Source organism: Haliotis asinina, chromosome 4 (assembly GCF_037392515.1).
Source record: "Haliotis asinina isolate JCU_RB_2024 chromosome 4, JCU_Hal_asi_v2, whole genome shotgun sequence".
NCBI lineage: Eukaryota > Metazoa > Mollusca > Gastropoda > Lepetellida > Haliotidae > Haliotis > Haliotis asinina.
Genome location: NC_090283.1, coordinates 16,804,152 through 16,829,889, shown reverse-complemented (window position 1 = coordinate 16,829,889; position 25,738 = coordinate 16,804,152). Strand labels below are relative to the sequence as shown.

Here is a 25,738-nt window from a genome sequence, read left to right as displayed (position 1 = left end):
GACTGAAGGGATGGTGTTAATCCATCTAGGATGCACCCAGGTAACAAATGCAGTATATTCCCCCTGTTCCCACGAATAGTGATCTACCTTCAGGTTTTGGCGATCTAAAGCTCATTTTTATATTGTATCCTGTAGAAATATCGTTTCACGATTGCTAGACTAACAACTAGTCTCTGAAATGAACATATTTTACTGAAAAGAATTCATAGTTAAAAAACAGTAATATAATGAAATGGAGCCCTGAGACTTTATGTGTCACATTCTCTAGACTTGCATGGGCTTTCTTGGACACATTTGCTTCAGGGTCTGTACGACCGACTAGATGATTCCATGCAAGTGTAGGTTTATAGCATATATGTTTTAGTGTCCTTCGTCGGAAAGATATATATATATATATATATTGTTAAAGTTTGTATTTATTATACAACTCTCATAGTCACGATATGACTGAAATACCGCCAGAGTGATTTTACATTTAACTCACTCGCTCACCCACCACCAGGTATAGATGGCTGTGACTGTATTCTTTCAAGGGCCTCCAGTCGAGAAAGGCAGGTGGATCAGTAAATACATCTTGGAGCTGACAGAAATTGTATTCTTTAGGCGCAGCTTTGGAATGTGAGTAGCTGACCTTTCTCTCGAGGTGGCATGGGTACTAGTAACACACTTTACAAACTGAACCTATGTAGAGTATGAGGCACGGGCTTTGGATAAGAGAGACTTAATGTGACCTGTCGTAATGCTAGATACATACAATGGTGAACATTTGCCGGTGACACAAAAGTATCCCCACCATTAAACACCCGTCCATTCAATGAAACCGTCATATATTCATATGACCCACTGCCGAATAAATGGGAATAGAGTAACAGTATGAGACGAAACCCTTCCCTTTATACACCCCTCTACAATATACGAGACCCGGGTTAGAACTGGTCTTTTGAGGGCCGTGAGAAAGATAATCCTTAGCACTGAAAGCATTATGTTTGTGAAAGCATATTAACCGTCCGGTCCGACTCACGCGAACCAGATGACACATCGCAATCTGGTATGCTGGTCATACTCTGGTAATATAGTAATAGCGAGGAGGCCATTCCCACATGCATATAAAATTGAGAATATCCTACTCCAGCAGTTGCACTCCTGAGGACTGAATGTAAGAACAGTCAGTGTGATTGTATGGGACAAATGCAACTGGGAATTGCATCGGTCATTATTGTGTGAAATCATGAAATGTCCCCCACATATCTAACGGTCTACGAACGGGAACTATCCGAGTAGTGGCGGACAATGTCTTGGTAGCTTTACTAAGGTCGTGAATGTTAAATATATATCAAGCTCATGAGTCTGTTTTTGAAAGCTTGAAGTCAAAACTTTCCCGCGTATGAATAGGACTTTAGCAAACTTTCAACGGGGAAGACCTGGACGCGGCCAAACTTTCCTCCAAGAGGAAGCGGCAGTGAACACATTGATTCAAAGGAGAAGTGGACAAATGCTTTGATCACATATACCTAATTTTTCAATGGTCGCCGGCCGAGGCGGGGCCATCGAGCCATCAGTGAGTTTCAGATGCAAGAAATTTTCGCCCACCTCTGTGTTACATCACATTTATCTTTGATAAGTCAGCGGGTTCCTCCAATGTCAGAATCAAAACCAATGATGATTCCAGGTCTCCGTTCGGAATTAATTTTCAACCCACCCGGGCATCGTAAACTAATTTTTCATTGATAAAGCAGATATGTGACCTACATGTAGGCATGAGTGAAACCTTCCTTGTGGAACCAAACCCTCCATCGAGGAATATCGACGAACGTCGTTTCGGGTGATATTGCGTCTGCCATTCTCCAATGTAACATGAAAGCGGAACAGTTTGATCATTCTGTCCGTAAAGAAAACCAGAAACTGAAACTAGAGTGCTATTATTTATTTTACACCAACGTGTGTGAGTTTTGTTTTACACCACATTTAGGAATATTCCAGCAATATAACATTGGGGGACACCAAAAATGGGCTCCACATATTGTACCCAGGTAGTGAATAGGACCCGTGACTTCAGCGTGACGAGCAACGCTTTCACGGTACCCCACCGCCCCACAAAAATATGAAACAAAAGACATTTAATACATGAATATATATGTGTCAGCGCGAACATACTACTGATATATTGTCAAATCCAAGTCTGGCATTATTTCAGGTTTTCTTTTAAACAATTGTCAAATAGCGTTGCTTGTGCATGAATATAATTCGGTGGGAAGCAGAGAGCATTTCCGTCACTGGTTAGGCTAAAGCAAATATGTGAAATATTTCGCGAGCATCGGCGCCTCACGTTTATTTGTGCGCGCAACAACTTTTATTGCCATTTAAAAAAATGACTTTGCCGCGTCCCGATCATCGATTTGTCCACTATACGAATGAGTTTGCAACAACGAGTGTGACTCAATCTACAACTCATTGACACGTGCTAAACTTTCCAAGTCGTATTTCTGTGAGAAAAAAAAAATGTGTTCTTCCCTCCTCACTTTTTCTATCAAAAATCAAAAATAAAGTCCTACCGCCCTCGCTACTTTTGAAAAAAAATGAGCACGAGAAGAAAAAAATATGCAATCTTATACATAAAGTTTAAAATATCCTTGTACAAGACACCAGTTTTTTAGTGATCACGTTAGAAATCCTAATCTTAATCGTCATATCACATCCTTAAGTCATAGACTAACATGCAGTATGTGAAGAAACATATCCGAAACGACAGGATGTTCGGCTGGAGAAATATCCAATATTTAAAAATGACGTACACAAACAATAGGTGTTAGAAATCATACAAGTGAATGTAGTAGTAATAATAATAATATTAATAGTAATCTATTTGTTAAGCACCTAATGTCCAAACAGTGCTGCTCAGTGGCCCTGTGCAAACAAAGTGGAGAAACTAGTATGTGGCTAGGAAAAGATGGGTTTTTAGTTGGCTCCTAAATGAACCACGTTGTTGAAAAGATGTATGCACTGGTGCGGATACATACGTACATGAAAATAATCTACGAGATATAAACATGTAAGTAAAATGTATATTTGTTCAGAGAACATTGTTTATTATTAAAGAGTCTACGTGCAACACGCGTGTACATACCATGGTTACGTACCCAAGCATAAAGTATCTTTGTTGGTGCAAAATGAATGTAGTCTAGCCGAGTCCATCTATTCACAAATAGCACAATATAACATATTCTATTATCAAATAGCAGCGGTCACAATGTTCTCTTTTGAATCGTGTAGTATAATTCATGTCACTTGAATTTCGGATATATTTGAGGTAGTCATCGATTGTGTATAAGCTTCTCATGACAACACATGACACATTGTGACACACAGACTTCTTGCCGTATATACTGAACAGCAAAAGAAACGCAAGTTTCGAAAATAAAGGTAAGCGTGCATGTTTGTGTAATCTGCTTAAAACATGACAAAAAGGTTTATTTTGTTGTTCGGTATGTATTTAACAGTTTTCAATTGAACCCTTCTCTGAGAAGCAAAATGTAACAAAACAAAGTTCTGTAATATCCCATGATTACGTAAGAGGAGGGTCCTGTTCTGGGAATATTTTGTCATCATTCTGTGAATACATTGTGTATATCGCTCCATGTCTATACACCCACTAATGCTGCAAGTACAGCAATGAGCCACGTGCTCACAGCAAATGACGCCCTGCTTCCATTGGTGTGACACCTGTAAACCACGTTCTCAGTTGTTGCTGAAACAAAAGAACCAGAAATGTTCTAGGTTTGGCTTCCAGGCAGTCCATTTTAATTTCATTACCGAGCACAACCACCAATTAATTAAGCCAGGAGTTTATGATATAGTTTTTTCACTGTTGACACGTACCTCTTTCATGTACGACCTTTCATGCAATAAAGAATTGAATTGAATTGACAAAGATATCATAATCTACATGCAAAAGTACATGATCCACTGTCAAAGTATTGACATTTTGTGTCTGTCTATAATTGTTCAGCTTCTGCTATATGTACCTTCTAACTTTATAGATAGGGGTTAACTTGTGTACTTTCAACCTTGATTTCGTCGTTATTGAGGTTTTATCAACGCTTTTCTCGTTCTGGTTTCCCCCATTAACTTGCAAAAATACTGAGTCACAAATGAAAATACCAACGTTCTATTGAACAAGTAAATACGATAAGTAAATTCACGATGACATGCGGAACCCACTTCTAACATATGTTTTATTTGGGTTTACACATTCTTAGCTAAGTACAGATTCTGTTGCTTTTGTTGGGTCGAGTCCAATCAGGGACACACCTGTAGTGTGAGAGAACAACTCACAAAGTCTAAAAAAAAAGTGTAATCCCAATATGTGCTGCATTTGACCACTTTCTAAACTGCTTTGTGTATTCATACCTATCAGCAACGGGAGTGGTGGCAGTTTTCACTTATCGGAGGAGTACACAAAGTCCGAGATCAAGATTGCAGCAACTTAGATCATATTATTTTCTTAAACAATAGCACTGATATTCTTCAATAGGATCAACGCCATTTCGTCAAGTGAACAATGCGTCTATATGGTTTAGCAGTCTGACTCCCTGAGCATCACATAAGTCTATGGCACACACAAAATATAGACGTGTCTCCGCCAAGTGTCCTCTGATATCAAATATGTCCACACGAGTTGATTAGTTTGATTTCAGAAGACTCGTTATCATCAAAATCATTTTTCAGCTGTTATCAGTAAAAGACTGAATTTGTTTGAACACCAAACTGTCAATATACCTCTTGAGCAGTGCTTTCAGTTACGCCATAGCATTGTGACGTCATTAGCTAATGACATCATAACATTGTAATTATAGCATCAGCTTTGCAAAGTAAATAGCTTTGTCATCTGTGATATCAAAGCAATGTGAGGTCTGTGATATCAAAGCAATGTGAGGTCATTAAGTGATGTTTCGACAATTCAGTTGCCGCGATATCAGTGTAGACATCGTTTGATCTCACACAAGCGATGTCCGCTCTGGCAGTCTGTTTTAGAAGATAAATGAGACTTACTGCCCGAACCTGTAGCGGGGTCCTCGCTCTTCATGATCAGTGGCACGAGAGTGTTCCAGAATACACACTGCGGCTTTCTCATGCCCTGCTTCGTGGAAAGTCCGGACGATGAGAAGACCAAGAAACGCTCATCCATCCAGTTGTAGGTCGGCCATTGGTAGTTTGTTGTTTCAGGGAGGTTGGGGTTTCTGAAAAAAATGGTTTCACTACACTACACTTACATCACAAAGTGAGACTGTGCAACTGAGAAACAGCTACTGGACCTATGTGGTCCCGATGAGATAGTAAAAGCTGATACAAGATTGTTACTGATGTGATATGAGGCGTATACTGCCCGTAAAAGCACGATGATTGTTACTGATGGGATATGAGACATATACTGCCCGTAACACCCACATTACAATTTCACAGAGAATGTGTAGTTAAGGGATGCGTTATAAAAGCGCTCGACCTTATTACCTCTTGGCAACCTTATAAGGCAATCCAGCGCACCATATCCCTTAGCATACATGACGACACTCACTCAATTATACATCACGATTTCTTTCATATCTACAATATAAGGTACTTACCCAGTCTTCGCAAAATTCACCCAGTAAGTCATCATGTTCCGGCTTATCGACTTATCCACATCTGTCGAAGTAAAGGCATCCCCGAGTGGATGCCCAAACACTGATTCTATCTCGTACGAATGAGGAACTCCCATCCATTGTGGTACTGGTAACGATGGGATCATGTGCTCAAAGGAATACAAGTAAACGCTGTTATTTGCTGAATGCGAAGCAGCTAAATTGGTAGCTGGACATTTGAAGTAACCGTCTCCAAAGGCGTTGTCAGCAGTCTCGGCGTAGTTTGGATGTAGAGAAGGGACGTGAATATCGGCATACTGAGCTATAACAGCTTGGACAACAGCAGGTGGCCCTTCCATAGTAACGGCTGTTACAATCTCCTGGAACTGTGCTCTGCTGATATTAACTTGAGCTGTAGATGCTGAAAACATTGAAGGAAATAGGTCCAGGAGGAATTCGGTGCCTTCATTTTTGTTCACTCCCAGAAGGATTTCCGCTTGCTTAATTTGCCCTTTTTCAACGAGTGATGCTGGAGAATCTGGTAAGAAATGACCATCCACGACAGGACGGAACTGTAGGAGGCCCTGGTTGTTTATTATCGTTTCTGGCGGTATATCTCGGATGCATTGGAAAATGTCAGCATCGGATTTAGCGTTACAGTTCCACAGCTTTGCGAGACTTCTAGTGTTGCCAATAGCCTTCGAAGGTGTACTGGATGTCCAAAATGCATTCGGAACCGCACTTTGAAGAATGGCTCGCGTGAAGAAATTACGCGAGACTGGGGATAACAAATGAAGACCAACCGAAGCTGCACCTGCACTTTCTCCAAACAAGGTGATCATGCTTGAGTCCCCACCGAATCTTTCAACATTGCTGTGAATCCACTGCAGGGCAAGAGCCTGGTCCATAAGTCCTTGGTTGCCAGGAAACGTGTCAGGCCCAAGATATAGAAATCCATGAGCTCCTACACGATAGTTCATAGCCATTACGATGACGTTTTTCTCAGCGGCAAGGTATTGTCCATTGTACAAAGCCATGTTGATGGATCCGGTCAGAAACGCTCCACCATAGATCCATACCATGGTTGTAAGTTTTGTACCTGCTGGAACATTGGCTGGTGCCCATGCATTGATGTAGAGACAGTCCTCACTGAAGTTGGGGGGAAATGATCTCCATGGCATTCCGTCAGCAATTTCAATTGGTTGATAGCAAGACGGTTTCATTGAACGTGCGTCCTTCGATCCCCAGGGGTCCAATGGCTGTGGGTGCTTGAACCTCAGATCACCTATGGGCGGCTTGGCATATGGAATACCATAATATGTGTCGACGGTCTTGCCAAGGACGGTAGATCTAAGACCCACAATTGTGCCATGCGTGGTGTTAACTTGCTGTCCAGAAGCTCCCTGTGTTGTGAGGAGGGAGACCAGGATGCATAAAAGTATCTGCGTCATGCTTTGTCTGCGAAACGAAACGAATTAAAAATAAGTGAGTGAGTACGCGAGGTGTGAGGGAGTGAGTGATCCCAAGGCAATGTGAGTGAATGATTCCAAATGCAATGTGAGTTAGTGTGTGAGTGCGTGCTCCCAAAGGCAATGGATTTGAATGACATCTCGTATTCGTAGTCACTTGACAGGCTATTTGTACAACCATGAACTGTGATACATCCAATAAATGAAATAAAACAAAATCAAACTTCAAACTGGACATATTGAGTTTAGTTTTAAGCCAGGATATGTAGGTATCCTTTCCATCAAAAGGTACACACGCACATTACACACACGCACACGTGCATACATATATATACAGAGAGAGAGAGAGAGAGAGAGAGAGGTGGGGGTGGGGGAGGAAACCTGCAACAGCAAACACTATGCAGATAAACTGAGCGAGTTTCATGCATCAAATGCTAAAGCGCTTGTGTGCAAATATGATATATGAGGACAGCTGTGCTTTTGTGCATTTGTCTGACGACTTTCTGTATAATAAGTACTAATAAGTACTTCCGCGTGTTGTAGGTAACACTTGGGGCAGGCTACAGCGTGTTGTAGCTGACATTTGGGGCAGGCTACAGCGTGTTGTAGGTAACACTTGGGGCAGGCTACAGCGTGTTGTAGCTGACATTTGGGGCAGGCTACAGCGTGTTGTATGTGACACTTGGGGCAGGCTACAGCGTGTTGTAGCTGACACTTGGGGCAGGCTACAGCGTGTTGTAGCCGACACTTGGGGCAGGCTACAGCGTGTAGTAGCCGACACTTGGGGCAGGCTACAGCGTGTTGTAGCTGACACTTGGGGCAGGCTACAGCGTGTTGTAGCCGACACTTGGGGCAGGCTACAGCGTGTTGTAGCTGACACTTGGGGCAGGCTACAGCGTGTAGTAGCCGACACTTGGGGCAGGCTACAGCGTGTTGTAGCTGACACTTGGGGCAGGCTACAGCGTGTAGTAGCCGACACTTGGGGCAGGCTACAGCGTGTTGTAGCTGACACTTGGGGCAGGCTACAGCGTGTAGTAGCTAACACTTGGGGCAGGCTACAGCGTGTTGTAGCTGACACTTGGGGCAGGCTACAGCGTGTTGTAGCTGACACTTGGGGCAGGCTACAGCGTGTTGTAGCTGACACTTCGGGCAGGCTACAGTGTGTTGTAGCTGACACTTGGGGCAGGCTACAGCGTTTCTAGCAGCTTTTCATTCCGACACTGCTGAATATTCAAACATGTAAATGACAACGAAACTTGCAGAACAACATTCATCTGATTATGTTCTTGCAGGCAAGTGAAGATATGTCCATTTATGGACTTGACAGTGACTGCAACTCGGACGTTACACTGTGTTAATGTGAAATGTTAATGTCATAATGCCAATCCAGGAGCGTATCTTTACACCGTTGTTGCAGCTATGAAATAATGTCAGCATGTCCACATGTCCTGGGAGATCCAGACGTATGACAAAAAGACGTAAAATAGCAATAACCTAGCCCTTGACACACATTTTTAAAACTGTCAGCATAAACCCTAAGCATTACAAAACATGCCCTAGGGTATGTACTAGATTCCAAACACATTAATCGACACCAGTACATGGTACAGGGAGAACACCACCTGACGCATAGTAGGTGTCTGCATGCATAATGTATGTCTGTCTACGAGGTGAAAAGGCCTGAAGGCTGCAAAGAGAGAAAAACGATGTTTCGGGTTTCTGAAATATTTCTGACACAGAGATTGTAACACAAATATGTGATAAAAAACTTGAATAATCCTCGCTAAAACCCGACTGTGACTCACATATTACCTGTCTCATGAGCCAACGTCATAGCCTTGCTGCCAGACTAGACGTACATAACTTCCCCATTACATTTAGTAAAGACATTCCCCCAGAGTTATGTGGTTCAACTGCTGAATATTCCATAATATGGTGGAACAATTAGACCAATATTCCGGTTACTTGTAAACACACCTTTATCCAAAATACAATACAATAAATGCAATATTAAACAAACATTTCTAAATGCGGAATGATAAATATGGCACATTTAAAGAACGGATGAGTATTATTTTTCCAGGGACATTACAGCTGTTTTAATTTCATCCTGAGATGTGTGATCAGATAGACGACCTCCGACATTACAGTTCAGTGTTGAATGGCTTATAATAAACCCCGTTCCAATTACATTACAGAATTCCCACACTTTGTACAGTTCCAACAAGGACAACCCAAACTTCTTCATGATGGAGTCTTGAGAATTACGAGCAGCTTAAAGCGAAATATTCGCATGACAGTGACCCAACGATGACTGTCATACACATCCGCACTGTCACGGCCCGCCTATTCCAAGAGCTTTCACCATCTGCGGTAATACATCCTTCCTCACCTTCCGCACTCTCTCGGCGTCACCATGTGACACACGTAAACCCTCGTTGTCACTCATTGTTAGCCCAGCTTCGTCAACGACACGTTTCTCACTGAGAACGTGACAACGGCTCCGTCGGGCCTCTCGTTTTCAGGCGGGTGGCACGGTATGTCAGCAGGCTATATCGTCGGTGTCCTTGATACGAACATTTTCGCTCCGAGTACGGTTTTACGTATCTTTTAGCAATATTCTAGCAGCATCTGATCGGTAGCCCATGGTTTAGTTCCACGTCCAAACGTCTTTCAAGTAGGTGCGATAAAACATGACGCAGTCCCTTCCGATTTTGTGAAAGGCAAGTCGGCGTAATACTGATCTTGAGGTTCATTGTTCAAGTCACGAAAGTCATTAAACACAAAATCATAAACAAATCTTCATATATATAGCGCTAATAATGTCCCATGATTTCTATAAAAACTGATAATCCGCGAAGAGCCGGGTTAGATACGACCCTCAGTAACCCATATGCTTATGGTAAGAGGCGACTAACGGGATCGGGAGGTAAGGGGGGTCTGATTGAAACATGTCATCGGATCCTAATTGGGTAGATCGATATTCATGATGTTGATCACTGGATTGTCTGGCCCAGACTCACGGGCGTTGAATGAGTGAGTGAGCGAGTGAGCCAAAGAGTGAAAGAAGCCTCGCTACACTGGTGATGAAATAAAATGTTTCCGTGACATTTATGGAAACAAATCATGAAATTTGATAGTCGAAACGTTTCGATCACTCACGATAGATTTAGTCTGTTCATTGATGAAAGCAATTTCAACAAACAGCCAGACATCAGGGCTGGAAATTTCAAAATTTTACCTGTCCAACGTGGATTTAACCAGATCAGACAATCCGTAGAAAATAACTCAATTCTTAGTTACAATGAATAATTTAATGAACCTACAGACATGTATTTACTCTCTAACAGTCTATCCATAACCGTCATTTTAAAAGAAATCCGACTCCGAGTTTGCGTGGCTAAGTCAAGGTTTAATCATTATTGTTTTCATAGTTTATACGTTTCAATTTTACGTACTTGTATATAGTTATTATATAGTTTATATGTGTCAGCTTTTTTGTTTACAAATAAAATAAAACGTACACTCTCAGTTAAATATATGCATTCACCCGACACGAGACGGTCCGGGAGTAGAATAGGCCTTCAGCAACCCATGCTTGCCACAAAAGGCGACTGTGCTTGTCTTAAGAGGCGACTAACGGGATCGGGTGGTCAGGCTCGCTGACTTGGTTGACACATGTCATCGGTTCCCAATTGCGCAGATAGATGCTCATGTTGTTGACCACTGGATTGTCTGGTCCAAACTGGATTATTTACAGACCACCGCCAAATAGCTGTAATATTGCTGAGTACGGCGTAAAATAAACTCACTCACTCACTATGTATGCACCCACAATCACTCAAATTAGCAATAGCCACTGTACTGGGTCAGGCCAGGTTCTGACCCATGCACTTACACTCTGCACATGCTTCTTTTGTCCTGTCTCAGTTTCTCTGGCCAGCTTGCCACCTATTGCCTGCTAAGTTTTAAACATTTGTTTTACACATAGATTTTTTGACAGCCGACACAGATCATTTAAAGAGGATCAGATCAATATATTGGATTATTTGTGGAACAATTCTGGAAATTAATGAGTAGCTTATTTACTACGTTGGTACATGTGTTGTATATGCATTTATGGTGTTGTACATAGTGTATGGTGTTGTACATAGTGTATGGTGTTGTACTTAGTGTATGGTGTTGTACATAGTGTATGGTGTTGTACATAGTGTATGGTGTTGTACATAGTGTATGGTGTTGTACATAGTGTATGGTGTTGTACATAGTGTACTCCTTACAGAAGTGTTATATTAATGCTTCCGTGTATGACTCAATCTTCTATTGTTCTCCAACTATCAGTACAGTCGGTTGGATGTGGAATTTCAGTGAAATTTGTGTAAATTACGTTATTGAATATCAATTACCTTTTTACATTAAATATGGCATATACAGTTGGTCTCTACCAGTTTAAAACTAACTAGACACAATTAACACATGGTGTGAATGTATAATCGTGTGAATGTGATATGAAGTGGTGAGATTTGTTGATTTTATCATAACGTATCTTATATACCACTGTTAGTATTATGAAGGTTGTGTTTTAATTTTCTTAGAATGATCTGCGACTACACGACTGCATGAGAGGTTGTATTCACTCCTTGCCACACAGTGGTAGGTGTACTTTATAGGACCTTATAAGTATTCCTCAGGTGTATGTGTGATAGGTATATCTGTACGTATGAATAGTTTTCATGTTTAATTTATATTTAAAATGCATTTGTGCTAGTGCATTTTCGGGGCTAGCTGTATTCCGTGAATATATTGAAAGTGTAATACATCTATATGTATGCCATGTATTGTATGCTACGCTCAAATATGTAGTTACATGTATGTGTGTTTTCAGGGTGATCTCAAACGTTCATTTTAATGGGAATAAATGACTGCAAACTGTAACCACCGGTAGCGTTGTGTTGTGTGCACCCTCCACCAATATTAACCCCCTGCCCGCTACTAGATTTACAGAATTCGAAAGGTGTCTCGGTTGTAGTCATAATAATATATGTTATTGCAGTGATCTGAGTTTGGGATATGATAGTTCAATGTTCAAACCGGAATTGTCAACGAAGACTAAATTTAACGAGCAATTTGAGAAAAAATACATTTTACGATATGGTAAATACACCCATCTGTACGGGATATGATATTTTTTTTCATTTACCATCGGAAATGACTTAGACAATCGATTCTGTTCGAATCATTTCATAATATAGCTACGTATTTACGAAATCATTCAAGCAAAGCCGTCAAATTCTTTGCGGACGCAAAACAAACCCCAAAACAAAACAGAACCAACAAAAAAGAAACAAACACCAAAAACAAGAAAAAACTCCAAACAAACAAACCAAACCAAACAAACAAACAACGTTAGCTTGGCACAATAGCAAATTACTTGAAATGTTCATTATATTTTTAAGATTACTTAAGTTATAAAATGTGTGTTACGCAATGTTAACATTTATGGAACAGATAAAGACAAATCATACCTTCACAGAATTACGAAACCGAGGAGAACTGTGTAATGTGCCCAGCACACCGGTTCCCGTGTATTCTCAGCCGCCGCGCTGACTTAACACCGTTCACGTTATGTGATATACGTCTGACGATTCCCTAACAGTTCCGCTTGAATTCACTATTGAACGAATTGAACTTAAATACTCCGTCTACGAATGACACAAGAGGCTAGCGACGGCTACCGGTTACTACTTTTCATCGCCACTGACACAGTTTCCCACTGAACTCGCCACTGCGTTCTGAAATTTAATATTCAGTTGACGAATGACACAACAAAAGGTGAAACGTCTTCCGTTTTTTCACATTTCATCGTTATTGTTGTTAAGCAGGTGAGTCACACTATGTGGCGTTTAAAATTCAACAGGCTCTCAAATCTTAATGCATCGTAAGGAATCAGTTTTAAGCATTCGGAACTTAACAAAAGAAAGTTTCACTCAATGTTTGACGTGGCAAAATGTGCAGCAAAATCTAATTAGTCTTGAATGGGTTCACAGAAAGCGGGAGTGCTACCTGTGGAGTTATTTACTGTGTCTATACGTCCACATGACCTGTAGCGTGTTTACTAGATATTTGTTTCTTATGGGTCTCTCTATATAAAGCAAGCAACGTTGGTAAGACTGGAAGACTTATGGCATCGTCTATGGCTGTCATAACACCTGAATATATACTGAATCGAAAGGCAAGATGTTCATGGATGCTAGCTTCCTTAGCATTTAGTTTAGGGTTAAACGTCGGCTTCTGTCTGTAGCCAACGTCGCCGACGGGGGTAGGTGGGACCTTAAGTCGGAAATGGAGAAAAATGTTTTTAGTCTGTTGCTATGTATCTATAAAATGTACACAAATTCAAATAGCATATGTCGAAATAACCCATACTGGCCTTATTGGGCGTTGAGTGGGATGCGTAGTAGGATATCTAGAAAAAAAACCAGGTTTACTCGTAAAATCGGGTTAAAATTTATTTCAAAACTACGAACAATCGCTGAAAGCAATAGATCAGATTACAGATGACAATTACGTCGCTCAGCCAAGCATGACGATGGGCCGTCGACTCACCTGGAATGGAATGCACGTGCTGCCTAGAGGCACCAGGGGTCATCTCAGAGAATTTCATGTTTTTTGTTTTTTTATGTTTGCTGAACATCTTACATGTCTCTCTGTCATAATGTTTATGCTTAGCTATACAAAAGCGTGTGATAGAAATGCTTAAATCAGCCATCGTGTCCCAAAATATGATAGTGTCATGATCACCCGAGGGTCGACATGGCTGGCTACAACATGTGTTAATATTTTGGTCAGTTGTTGTGACATACCCTTTACTTCCCTAGTCTTTTTCGCCAGAAGAAACATCTTATGTTAGGTGATATATCTCTATCACCCCAACCCAAGCCAACCACCGTTTGCGACACCCGTCCTGATTTTGCTTTGGAGACGACCCCTCCTACCCATTTCCCTTTACAGTGACCGTCATACTAAATAGTTTCAGTTTTAGAATTTTGCGTCACTGGTCTTTTGTTATGAAGCTAAATTTCAAAATGGACGTTTAGAAAGTGTCCTTTGTAATACAGTTTCACAACACAGTAATTAGTAAAGAACTGTTGTCTGTTTCAGATAAATAGCTTTGGACTCATTGCTCATTTCGGCACCAATTTCTCCCCATAAAGTCTCTTTTCCACGTTTCCTGTCTCCCTACCGCTGAAACAGTAGTTAGAACTAAGTGTAATAGATATTTAATGCGTTCTCATAATTTACTAGGGACGGGCATTGCAGAGAATTTTCATATGGCGAGATATTCCGATGTGGAAGCATATATTGCGATACGCTTTGCAATATATTGCAAGAATACTTTTTCTTCACAGAAAATACTTATAATCGTGTTGATACTTGATATAGAAAGCAAAACGATAACAAAACTATACATAACATACACATAACAAACTATGTTTGATCAAGGATAATCTAAAACGGTATAGTCTCCCTGGCTTGATTAAGATTTAACTTTTAATCGTGTCAAAATAAACAATATACGGAAACAAGGAAAGGACAATTTTACATCAACACAGTGGTTACCAGTTCCCCCACTCTGAAGAAGAAGAAGGGGTCGGGGTAAAGTACAACCCACACGTCGTGCTTTTTCCAGATAATTTTATTTAGTGGTCTCCAAGGTCCAGTATTACTATATGAGCATGATTTGTCTCCCCTAACTTGGCAGTGTGCAGAGCTGCACCCTTTTGGCAAGAACATGACAAGTCACAAAATCCTGGCAGGACATGTGATGTCTGGTGGAGATGTTTTGAGAGTAATCTCCACCCAGAGCAGACTTGATGAATGGACCCATGATCCCGACAATGAAGAAACTTCTCCAGGAACTGATTTTAACATTTCTTGACATTTAAGTGTTTAAAATGCTACTTTTACACTCTTTCATTATTTCAAGTGGGTTATCATGTTCTTGCTAGAAACACATTACTTAATAATTTGTATGATCTGGATTGTACTAAAGCTGAGATATACAACAAAATTATGTGTTATTATCGTTTTGGTACAAGTACAATGTCACATTTTGAGGGATGTCACTCTATACTCACATCCATTTGAAAAAGTGATCTCAGTCTTTTTGACTGATATTTTATCCCAAAACCTAACTGACCCTAAACAAACATGTACCTAAGCACTTTCCATGAAACCTGATATCACACATCGTATGTGGCATGTGCACTTTGTGCACAATGAACTTTTTCTTTTTGCATGTTTTGGACACTTGAGAAATGAAGAACAGCAGATTATTCTCTAGACTCTAAATCTGGTGGAAAATATGTTAATTTCAATATACATTTTGCCTACGTCATGGCCCCAAAATCAGCCATTAATGTTAGCTGAATGTTGGATCAGACGTGGAACAACATTCCCCAAGCTTTCTTCAATCACTTTGTGTCTGTGCGTCATCGATGTCAAGTCTGCATCAAGGACAACAGTGGACACACACGATACTAAATTTGTGAGCCAATTTTTTGACACTGCATCTATTTTTTTAAGGGCGTCACGATTCTTTCTGTCAAATCTAATGCATTTCGGTATAATCCTGTCAACAGTTAAACAGTGATCACGAAACACACCACATATCATGTGATAACCAACACAATATGTTTACAGTAGGTATCTTCGAACACAATTTTCTGCTATCGAATCATATTGCGTCTTTTTTGCACACTACCAGAAGTATAAATAAATCATCATATTTTTATTATATTTCAAAAGCCACTCTAATCCTTTTCATAAATGACCAAACTTTCAAAAGCAGGGAAGTAGGAATTTGTGTGTGTGTGTGTGTGTGTGTGTGTGTGTGTGTTGTGCGTATGTATCAGTGGCGGATCCAGGGAGGAGTGGGGTTTTGCTGGATCCGCCACTGATAAAGTTGATATGAAGTCATGTTCTGATTCCCAATCAACTCCCCCCCCTCCCCCCTCCCCTTTTGAAGATAAAAATGACAAAAGCGCAACCTCTCCTTTTTTAAAAGGAGGGATCCGCCCATGTGTATGGCATAGTTGTTTGTATTGTGCATATGTATTATGAGCGGTGGTAGGAGTGTGTGTGGGTGTGTGTGTGGGTGTGTGTGTGGGTGTGTGTGGGGGGGCGTGGGGGGGTGGGGGGCAGTCATGGTTTTGGGTTTTATTTTGTGGTAATGTGACTGAGAGAGAGAGATACAGACTGAAAAGGGAACACATGGGCGTGCGAACCTCGGAAGTTGAGACGTTTATGATTTAGGCGCATGGACGTTGGACCAGACGGTCGGAGCTTGTAGATTTCGATCCCGAGCCTAAATGTATGAAGCGAGGCGTGAAAAGATTTTGTAGCGTTGTGTACTATTGTGTACTGTACAATAGGGTTTGTGGCAGCCTGCACAAAAAGTTGACACTAAGAATTCTACACCCGGTCACAGGTGGGCTTGATCCCGACAGCTCCAGGTCACTGGAACACCTTGTACCCCATCAGACGTTAATTGTGCCGCTCTTAGCAATATTCCAGAGCAGACGACACAGGGGACGGAACTCTAAAATAGACTAGGCTCTGCCTAATGGATTTTCGAGCGTTTGCATGAGTAATAGCCGTACAATCCGCCTGATATGGATTTCGGCCCTCGGGTGGTCAATACAGACATGCCAAAACAACCAGTACGGTCGAAAATGGTCCATTTCTTTTCGCAGGCGTGTGTTAATCATACAGATTGCACACACACGAACCAGAATCTGTATTATACTGAGACAGTGTAATCCCAAATATAAGGTTCGACGTGATGTGACTAGAAATAATTCTTTTCTGACCACGATGAATGAAGATTTTAATATTTAATTCAAATTTAAGATAATAGCTAGTCTTGATTCCGATGAATCAGATTTCATTTGCTATAAAAGGGAATATCAAGGTTGATCCTGCACTCAAAGGCGATTGTGCTGAAGATGAAGGGGTACTTCAATTGGGACAAGATTCGAGATTAACTTATCAATTGAACAACTTTGAGATAACTGCACATTAGATACACCAATGGTCGACACAACAGTGTTGGTATATCAATAAATCACTGAAAATCACTCACTGAAAGGATAAAAATCATCTACCTGATGTACCTGTCTAATTTATGATGGTTAGATGGTTAGACTAGAGGTCTAAGTGTTCGTTCAAGAAGCCCTTTACCAAGCAATAGGAGTTTTCTCAGTTTTATAGCGAGCGAGTCAACATTACATATCAATACAAATTCGGCCATATCGTTACTAAAGCAAGTCACCATAAATACATGCTATTTACAAAAAGCTGTCGAAGGTGGTGCCCATGTTATATACAGCCGGACACTTATCTCCATCCAGTGTCTCTGTACATCCTCAAACATGTAACATAATCCACGACCTTGTGATGTATCTATACTAAGTGTATTCTCTTAAATTACTGCCAGTAAAATTTGCTTCTTTGACCCATATTATATACATATCGGGTAACGCATCTATATAACCTACTATTTTGTACTGTAGGTCTAATGGCCTTAAATGCAAATAATCTATCTGTCTGTCTATCTATCTATCTATCTATCTATCTGTCTGTCTGTCTGTCTGTCTGTCTGTCTGTCTGTCTGTCTGTCTGTCTGTCTGTCTGTCTGTCTGTCTGTCTGTCTGTCTGTCTGTCTGTCTGTCTGTCTGTCTGTCTGTCTGTCTATCTATCTATCTATTCACACTTACGAGTATAAAACTAGTATGTAAATAAAAACAGTGCTAATATGGTACAAAAACAGGATGAATGCAAAATAGACTAAATGAAAAAAGTGAAATGTTTCTCGGGCATCGGTGCCTCACTTTTATTTGTACGCGTAACAACTTTTTACAGCCGCATTAAAAAAAATAATGTTGACTTGGCCGCGTCAGGATCATCCATTTGTCCACTATAAGAATGAGTGTCTGTAAGTGTGACTGAATCTACAACTCATCAACATGTGCTAAACATTCCAAACTGTATTTCTGAGAGAAACAAATAAAAAACTGTTCCTTCCTCGTCAATTTTGGAAGCAAATGTGCCCTGCAGACATTTAATAGTGTTTGATGCAGCCGTATGTGGTAACTCACCTGAAGACTGATAGTATAAAGAGAGAAATGTAATAATGATTTGTGGAGAAGTTTGGCTTGATTGAGTGCTTTAAGGCAGCTCTCAGCAGTATTCTAGCAATAATATGACTCTCGGTCTCATATATCACATTCGATTAACGCGGGAAAGGATGACATCCAATCAAATAAAATCACTGAACTGGACACTTTACAAATTGACCCACTTTGGGGAAACTTTACCAAGGTGAATACTTTAACCGCTTGGATACTGCCACAGGTGGAATGTGTGTTCATGTAGTAGAGACTCAGTGTGCTTTGTGATTTTATATGTCCATATAATCCAGTAAAGCATGCAAGGAGACATACAGCAATTCAACATAATCCTGCTGTAAATCCGTCTGTAAAGCATGCAAGGAGACATACAGCAATTCAATATAATCCTGCTGTAAATCTGTCTGTAAAGCATGCAAGGAGACATACAACAATTCAACATAATCCTGCTGTAAATCCGTCTGTAAAGCATGTAAGGAGACATACAACAATTCAATGTAATCCTGCTGTAAATCCGTCTGTAAAGCATGTAAGGAGACATACAACAATTCAACATAATCCTGCTGTAAATCCGTCTGTAAAGCATGTAAGGAGACATACAGCAATTCAACATAATCCTGCTGTAAATCCGTCTGTAAAGCATGTAAGGAGACATACAACAACTCAATATAATCCTGCTATAAATCTGTCTGTAAAGCATGTAAGGAGACATACAAGGATTCAATATAATCAAGGAGACATACAACGATTCAATATAATCCTGCTGTAAATCCGTCTGTAAAGCATGTAAGGAGACATACAACAATTCAGTGATCACGACTTAGTCCTGTATTTTATATGTCCACTGCCCAACAGTTGGGGTGACAGTAACAGTGCGAAATAACCCTTCCCTTTATACACGTCTTTCAGCACTGAAAGCACTTTAGAACGAACTAAGTGTACTGCCCGTCACATCACATTAACAATCATACTCCGTGAATTATACAGGCGATAGGGCCATTTCCACGTCCATATGAAATCTCTGCTGAAGCACAGTCAATTGTATACTAGGTCAACTGAGCATACAGACATAGAGGATACTAAACGACATTTTTATTAAACGGGTTAAAGATTTTGTTAATGACCAAAATCCTTAACAAGTTTAATAAAAATGGTATTTCGAGGAAGCGAGTTTAGTATTCTGTTTATTACTCACCAACATAAATGAACAAAAACTGTGGCGAAATTGCCTTCAGTGTGAGAACTCGCAGCTTTCTGCGACTCAAGCAAGGTCTAGTAAAATTGCGACATCGGCATTAGTATTGTGACGTCACAACTTGGAACCGTCTTACATTAAGCGACATTACACTAGTGTAAATATTGTCGTAAAATGCCATACTGGAGTAACCCAAAAGGGCGAGTAACAAAGACAGATAATATTTAACCTTTTACCTCAATATGTACATTAATACACAGGATACAAAAGTATTTTCGTACTGTTCTAATTGAGCAGACAGACAGACGTACTTCGACGTTGAATGAAGATTAAACACATAGGTAAAAACGTAGGTCATTCTACCATGTGATCATATATTTCTCCATCACTTTGTGTCGGAACCCTGCTGATACAAAGTTTACATGAATGTTGTTATTCAATGCTGACACAATGTTTACATGAATGTTGTTATTCAATGCTGATACAATGTTTACATGAATGTTGTTATTCAATGCTGACACAATGTTTACATGAATGTTGTTATTCAATGCTGACACAAAGTTTACATGAATGTTGTTATTCAATGCTGACACAAAGTTTACATAAATGTTGTTATTCAATGCTGATACAAAGTTTACATGAATGTTGTTATTCAATGCTGATACAAAGATTACATGAATGTTGTTATTCAATGCTCATACAGAGTTTACATGAATGTTGTTATTCAATGCTGATACAAAGATTACATGAATGTTGTTATTCAATGCTGATACAAAGTTTACATGAATGTTGTTATTCAATGCTGATGCAAAGTTTACATGAATGATGTTATTCAATGCTGATGGAAAGTTAACATGAATGTTGTTATTCAATGCTGATGGAAAGTTTACATGAATGTTGTTATTCAATGCTGATGCAATTTTACATGAATGTTGTTATTCAATGCTGATGCAAAGTTTACATGAATGTTGTTATTCAATGCTGATGCAAAGTTTACATGAATGTTGTTATTCAATGCTGACACAAAGTTTACATAAATGTTGTTATTCAATGCTGATACAAAGTTTACATGAATGTTGTTATTCAATGCTGATACAAAGATTACATGAATGTTGTTATTCAATGCTGATACAGAGTTTACATGAATGTTGTTATTCAATGCTGATACAAAGATTACATGAATGTTGTTATTCAATGCTGATACAAAGATTACATGAATGTTGTTATTCAATGCTGATGCAATGTTTACATGAATGTTGTTATTCAATGCTGATACAAAGTTTACATGAATGTTGTTATTCAATGCTGACACAATGTTTACATGAATGTTGTTATTCAATGCTGACACAAAGTTAACATGAATGTTGTTATTCAATGCTGATGGAAAGTTAACATGAATGTTGTTATTCAATGCTGATGGAAAGTTAACATGAATGTTGTTATTCAATGCTGATAGAATGTTTACATGAATGTTGTTATTCAATGCTGACACAAAGTTTACATGAATGTTGTTATTCAATGCTGATGGAAAGTTAACATGAATGTTGTTATTCAATGCTGATGGAAAGTTAACATGAATGTTGTTATTCAATGCTGACACAAAGTTTACATAAATGTTGTTATTCAATGCTGATACAAAGTTTACATGAATGTTGTTATTCAATGCTGATACAAAGATTACATGAATGTTGTTATTCAATGCTCATACAGAGTTTACATGAATGTTGTTATTCAATGCTGATACAAAGATTACATGAATGTTGTTATTCAATGCTGATACAAAGTTTACATGAATGTTGTTATTCAATGCTGATGCAAAGTTTACATGAATGATGTTATTCAATGCTGATGGAAAGTTAACATGAATGTTGTTATTCAATGCTGATGGAAAGTTTACATGAATGTTGTTATTCAATGCTGATGCAATTTTACATGAATGTTGTTATTCAATGCTGATGCAAAGTTTACATGAATGTTGTTATTCAATGCTGATGCAAAGTTTACATGAATGTTGTTATTCAATGCTGACACAAAGTTTACATAAATGTTGTTATTCAATGCTGATACAAAGTTTACATGAATGTTGTTATTCAATGCTGATACAAAGATTACATGAATGTTGTTATTCAATGCTGATACAGAGTTTACATGAATGTTGTTATTCAATGCTGATACAAAGATTACATGAATGTTGTTATTCAATGCTGATACAAAGATTACATGAATGTTGTTATTCAATGCTGATGCAATGTTTACATGAATGTTGTTATTCAATGCTGATACAAAGTTTACATGAATGTTGTTATTCAATGCTGACACAATGTTTACATGAATGTTGTTATTCAATGCTGACACAAAGTTAACATGAATGTTGTTATTCAATGCTGATGGAAAGTTAACATGAATGTTGTTATTCAATGCTGATGGAAAGTTAACATGAATGTTGTTATTCAATGCTGATAGAATGTTTACATGAATGTTGTTATTCAATGCTGACACAAAGTTTACATGAATGTTGTTATTCAATGCTGATGGAAAGTTAACATGAATGTTGTTATTCAATGCTGATGGAAAGTTAACATGAATGTTGTTATTCAATGCTGACACAATGTTTACATGAATGTTGTTATTCAATGCTGACACAAAGTTTACATGAATGTTGTTATTCAATACTGATACAAAGTTTACATGAATGTTGTTATTCAATGCTGACACAAAGTTTACATGAATGTTGTTATTCAATGCTGATACATAGTTTACATGAATGTTGTTATTCAATGCTGATACAATGTTTACATAAATGTTGTTATTCAATGCTGATGCAAAGTTTACATGAATGTTGTTATTCAATGCTGATGCAATGTTTACATGAATGTTGTTTTTAAATGCTGACACAAAGTTTACATGAATGTTGTTATTCAATGCTGACACAAAGTTTACATGAATGTTGTTATTCAATGCTGATACAATGTTTACATGAATGTTGTTATTCAATGCTGATACAAAGTTTACATGAATGTTGTTATTCAATGCTGACACAATGTTTACATGAATGTTGTTATTCAATGCTGATACAAAGTTTACATGAATGTTGTTATTCAATGCTGATACAAAGTTTACATGAATGTTGTTATTCAATGCTGATACATAGTCTACATGAATGTTTTTATTCAATGCTGACACAAAGTTTACATAAATGTTGTTATTCAATGCTGATACAAAGTTTACATGAATGTTGTTATTCAATGCTGATGCAAAGTTTACATGAATGATGTTATTCAATGCTGATGGAAAGTTAACATGAATGTTGTTATTCAATGCTGATGGAAAGTTTACATGAATGTTGTTATTCAATGCTGATGCAATTTTACATGAATGTTGTTATTCAATGCTGATGCAAAGTTTACATGAATGTTGTTATTCAATGCTGATGCAAAGTTTACATGAATGTTGTTATTCAATGCTGACACAAAGTTTACATAAATGTTGTTATTCAATGCTGATACAAAGTTTACATGAATGTTGTTATTCAATGCTGATACAAAGATTACATGAATGTTGTTATTCAATGCTGATACAGAGTTTACATGAATGTTGTTATTCAATGCTGATACAAAGATTACATGAATGTTGTTATTCAATGCTGATACAAAGATTACATGAATGTTGTTATTCAATGCTGATACAATGTTTACATGAATGTTGTTATTCAATGCTGACACAAAGTTAACATGAGTGTTGTTATTCAATGCTGACACAATGTTTACATGAATGTTGTTATTCAATGCTGACACAAAGTTTACATGAATGTTGTTATTCAATGCTGATGGAAAGTTAACATGAATGTTGTTATTCAATGCTGATGGAAAGTTAACATGAATGTTGTTATTCAATGCTGATACAATGTTTACATGAATGTTGTTATTCAATGCTGACACAGAGTTTACATGAATGTTGTTATTCAATGCTGATACAATGTTTACATGAATGTTGTTATTCAATGCTGATACAAAGTTTACATGAATGTTGTTATTCAATGCTGATACATAGTTTACATGAATGTTTTTATTCAATGCTGATACAATGTTTACATAAATGTTGTTATTCAATGCTGATGCAAAGTTCACATGAATGTTGTTATTCAATGCTGATGCAATGTTTACATGAATGTTGTTTTTAAATGCTGACACACAGTTTATATGAATGTTGTTATTCAATGCTGATACAAAGTTTACATGAATGTTGTTATTCAATGCTGACACAATGTTTACATGAATGTTGTTATTCAATGCTGATACAAAGTTTACATGAATGTTGTTATTCAATGCTGATACAAAGTTTACATGAATGTTGTTATTCAATGCTGATACATAGTCTACATGAATGTTTTTATTCAATGCTGATACAATGTTTACATAAATGTTGTTATTCAATGCTGATGCAAAGTTTGCATGAATGTTGTTATTCAATGCTGATGCAATGTTTACATGAATGTTGTTTTTAAATGCTGACACAAAGTTTACATGAATGTTGTTATTCAATGCTGACACAAAGTTTACATGAATGTTGTTATTCAATGCTGATACAATGTTTACATGAATGTTGTTATTCAATGCTGATGCAAAGTTTACATGAATGTTGTTATTCAATGCTGATACAATGTTTACATGAATGTTGTTATTCAATGCTGATACAAAGTTTACATGAATGTTGTTATTCAATGCTGATACAATGTTTACATGAATGTTGTTATTCAATGCTGATGCAAAGTTTACATGAATGTTGTTATTCAATGCTGATGCAATTTTACATGAATGTTGTTATTGAATGCTGATACAAAGTTTACATGAATGTTGTTATTCAATGCTGACACAATGTTTACATAAATGTTGTTTTTAAATGCTGACACAAAGTTTACATGAATGTTGTTATTCAATGCTGACACAAAGTTTACATGAATGTTGTTATTCAATGCTGATACAATGTTTACATGAATGTTGTTATTCAATGCTGATGCAAAGTTTACATGAATGTTGTTATTCAATGCTGATACAATGTTTACATGAATGTTGTTATTCAATGCTGATACAAAGTTTACATGAATGTTGTTATTCAATGCTGATACAATGTTTACATGAATGTTGTTATTCAATGCTGATGCAATTTTACATGAATGTTGTTATTGAATGCTGATACAAAGTTTACATGAATGTTGTTATTCAATGCTGACACAATGTTTACATAAATGTTGTTTTTAAATGCTGACACAAAGTTTACATGAATGTTGTTATTCAATGCTGACACAAAGTTTACATGAATGTTGTTATTCAATGCTGATACAATGTTTACATGAATGTTGTTATTCAATGCTGATGCAAAGTTTACATGAATGTTGTTATTCAATGCTGATACAATGTTTACATGAATGTTGTTATTCAATGCTGATACAAAGTTTACATGAATGTTGTTATTCAATGCTGATACAATGTTTACATGAATGTTGTTATTCAATGCTGATACAATGTTTACATGAATGTTGCTATTCAATGCTGATACAAAGTTTACATGAATGTTGTTATTCAATGCTGATGCAAAGTTTACATGAATGTTGTTATTCAATGCTGATGCAATTTTACATGAATGTTGTTATTGAATGCTGATACAAAGTTTACATGAATGTTGTTATTCAATGCTGATACAATGTTTACATGAATGTTGTTATTCAATGCTGATACAATGTTTACATGAATGTTGTTATTCAATGCTGATACAAAGTTTACATGAATGTTGTTATTCAATGCTGATGCAAAGTTTACATGAATGTTGTTATTCAATGCTGATGCAATTTTACATGAATGTTGTTATTGAATGCTGATACAAAGTTTACATGAATGTTGTTATTCAATGCTGATACAAAGTTTACATGAATGTTGTTATTCAATGCTGATGCAAAGTTTACATGAATGATGTTATTCAATGCTGATGGAAAGTTAACATGAATGTTGTTATTCAATGCTGATGGAAAGTTTACATGAATGTTGTTATTCAATGCTGATGCAATTTTACATGAATGTTGTTATTCAATGCTGATGCAAAGTTTACATGAATGTTGTTATTCAATGCTGATGCAAAGTTTACATGAATGTTGTTATTCAATGCTGACACAAAGTTTACATAAATGTTGTTATTCAATGCTGATACAAAGTTTACATGAATGTTGTTATTCAATGCTGATACAAAGATTACATGAATGTTGTTATTCAATGC

General features: G+C 37.9%; 1 protein-coding gene across 1 annotated transcript; it reads right to left on the bottom strand.

Annotated features, from left to right (window-relative positions):
- Positions 1-1,909: 1,909 nt before the first annotated feature.
- On the bottom strand, positions 1,910-12,906 carry LOC137281333 (acetylcholinesterase-like). Its single transcript, XM_067812508.1, has 4 exons — positions 12,613-12,906; positions 5,622-7,076; positions 5,050-5,237; positions 1,910-3,745 (listed from the first exon to the last, which is right to left on the bottom strand). Exons 2-4 carry the CDS (start codon positions 7,067-7,069, stop codon positions 3,639-3,641), a joined length of 1,743 nt encoding a protein of 580 aa, XP_067668609.1. The 5' UTR covers positions 7,070-7,076; positions 12,613-12,906; the 3' UTR covers positions 1,910-3,638.
- Between the last annotated feature and the right edge of the window lie 12,832 nt (positions 12,907-25,738).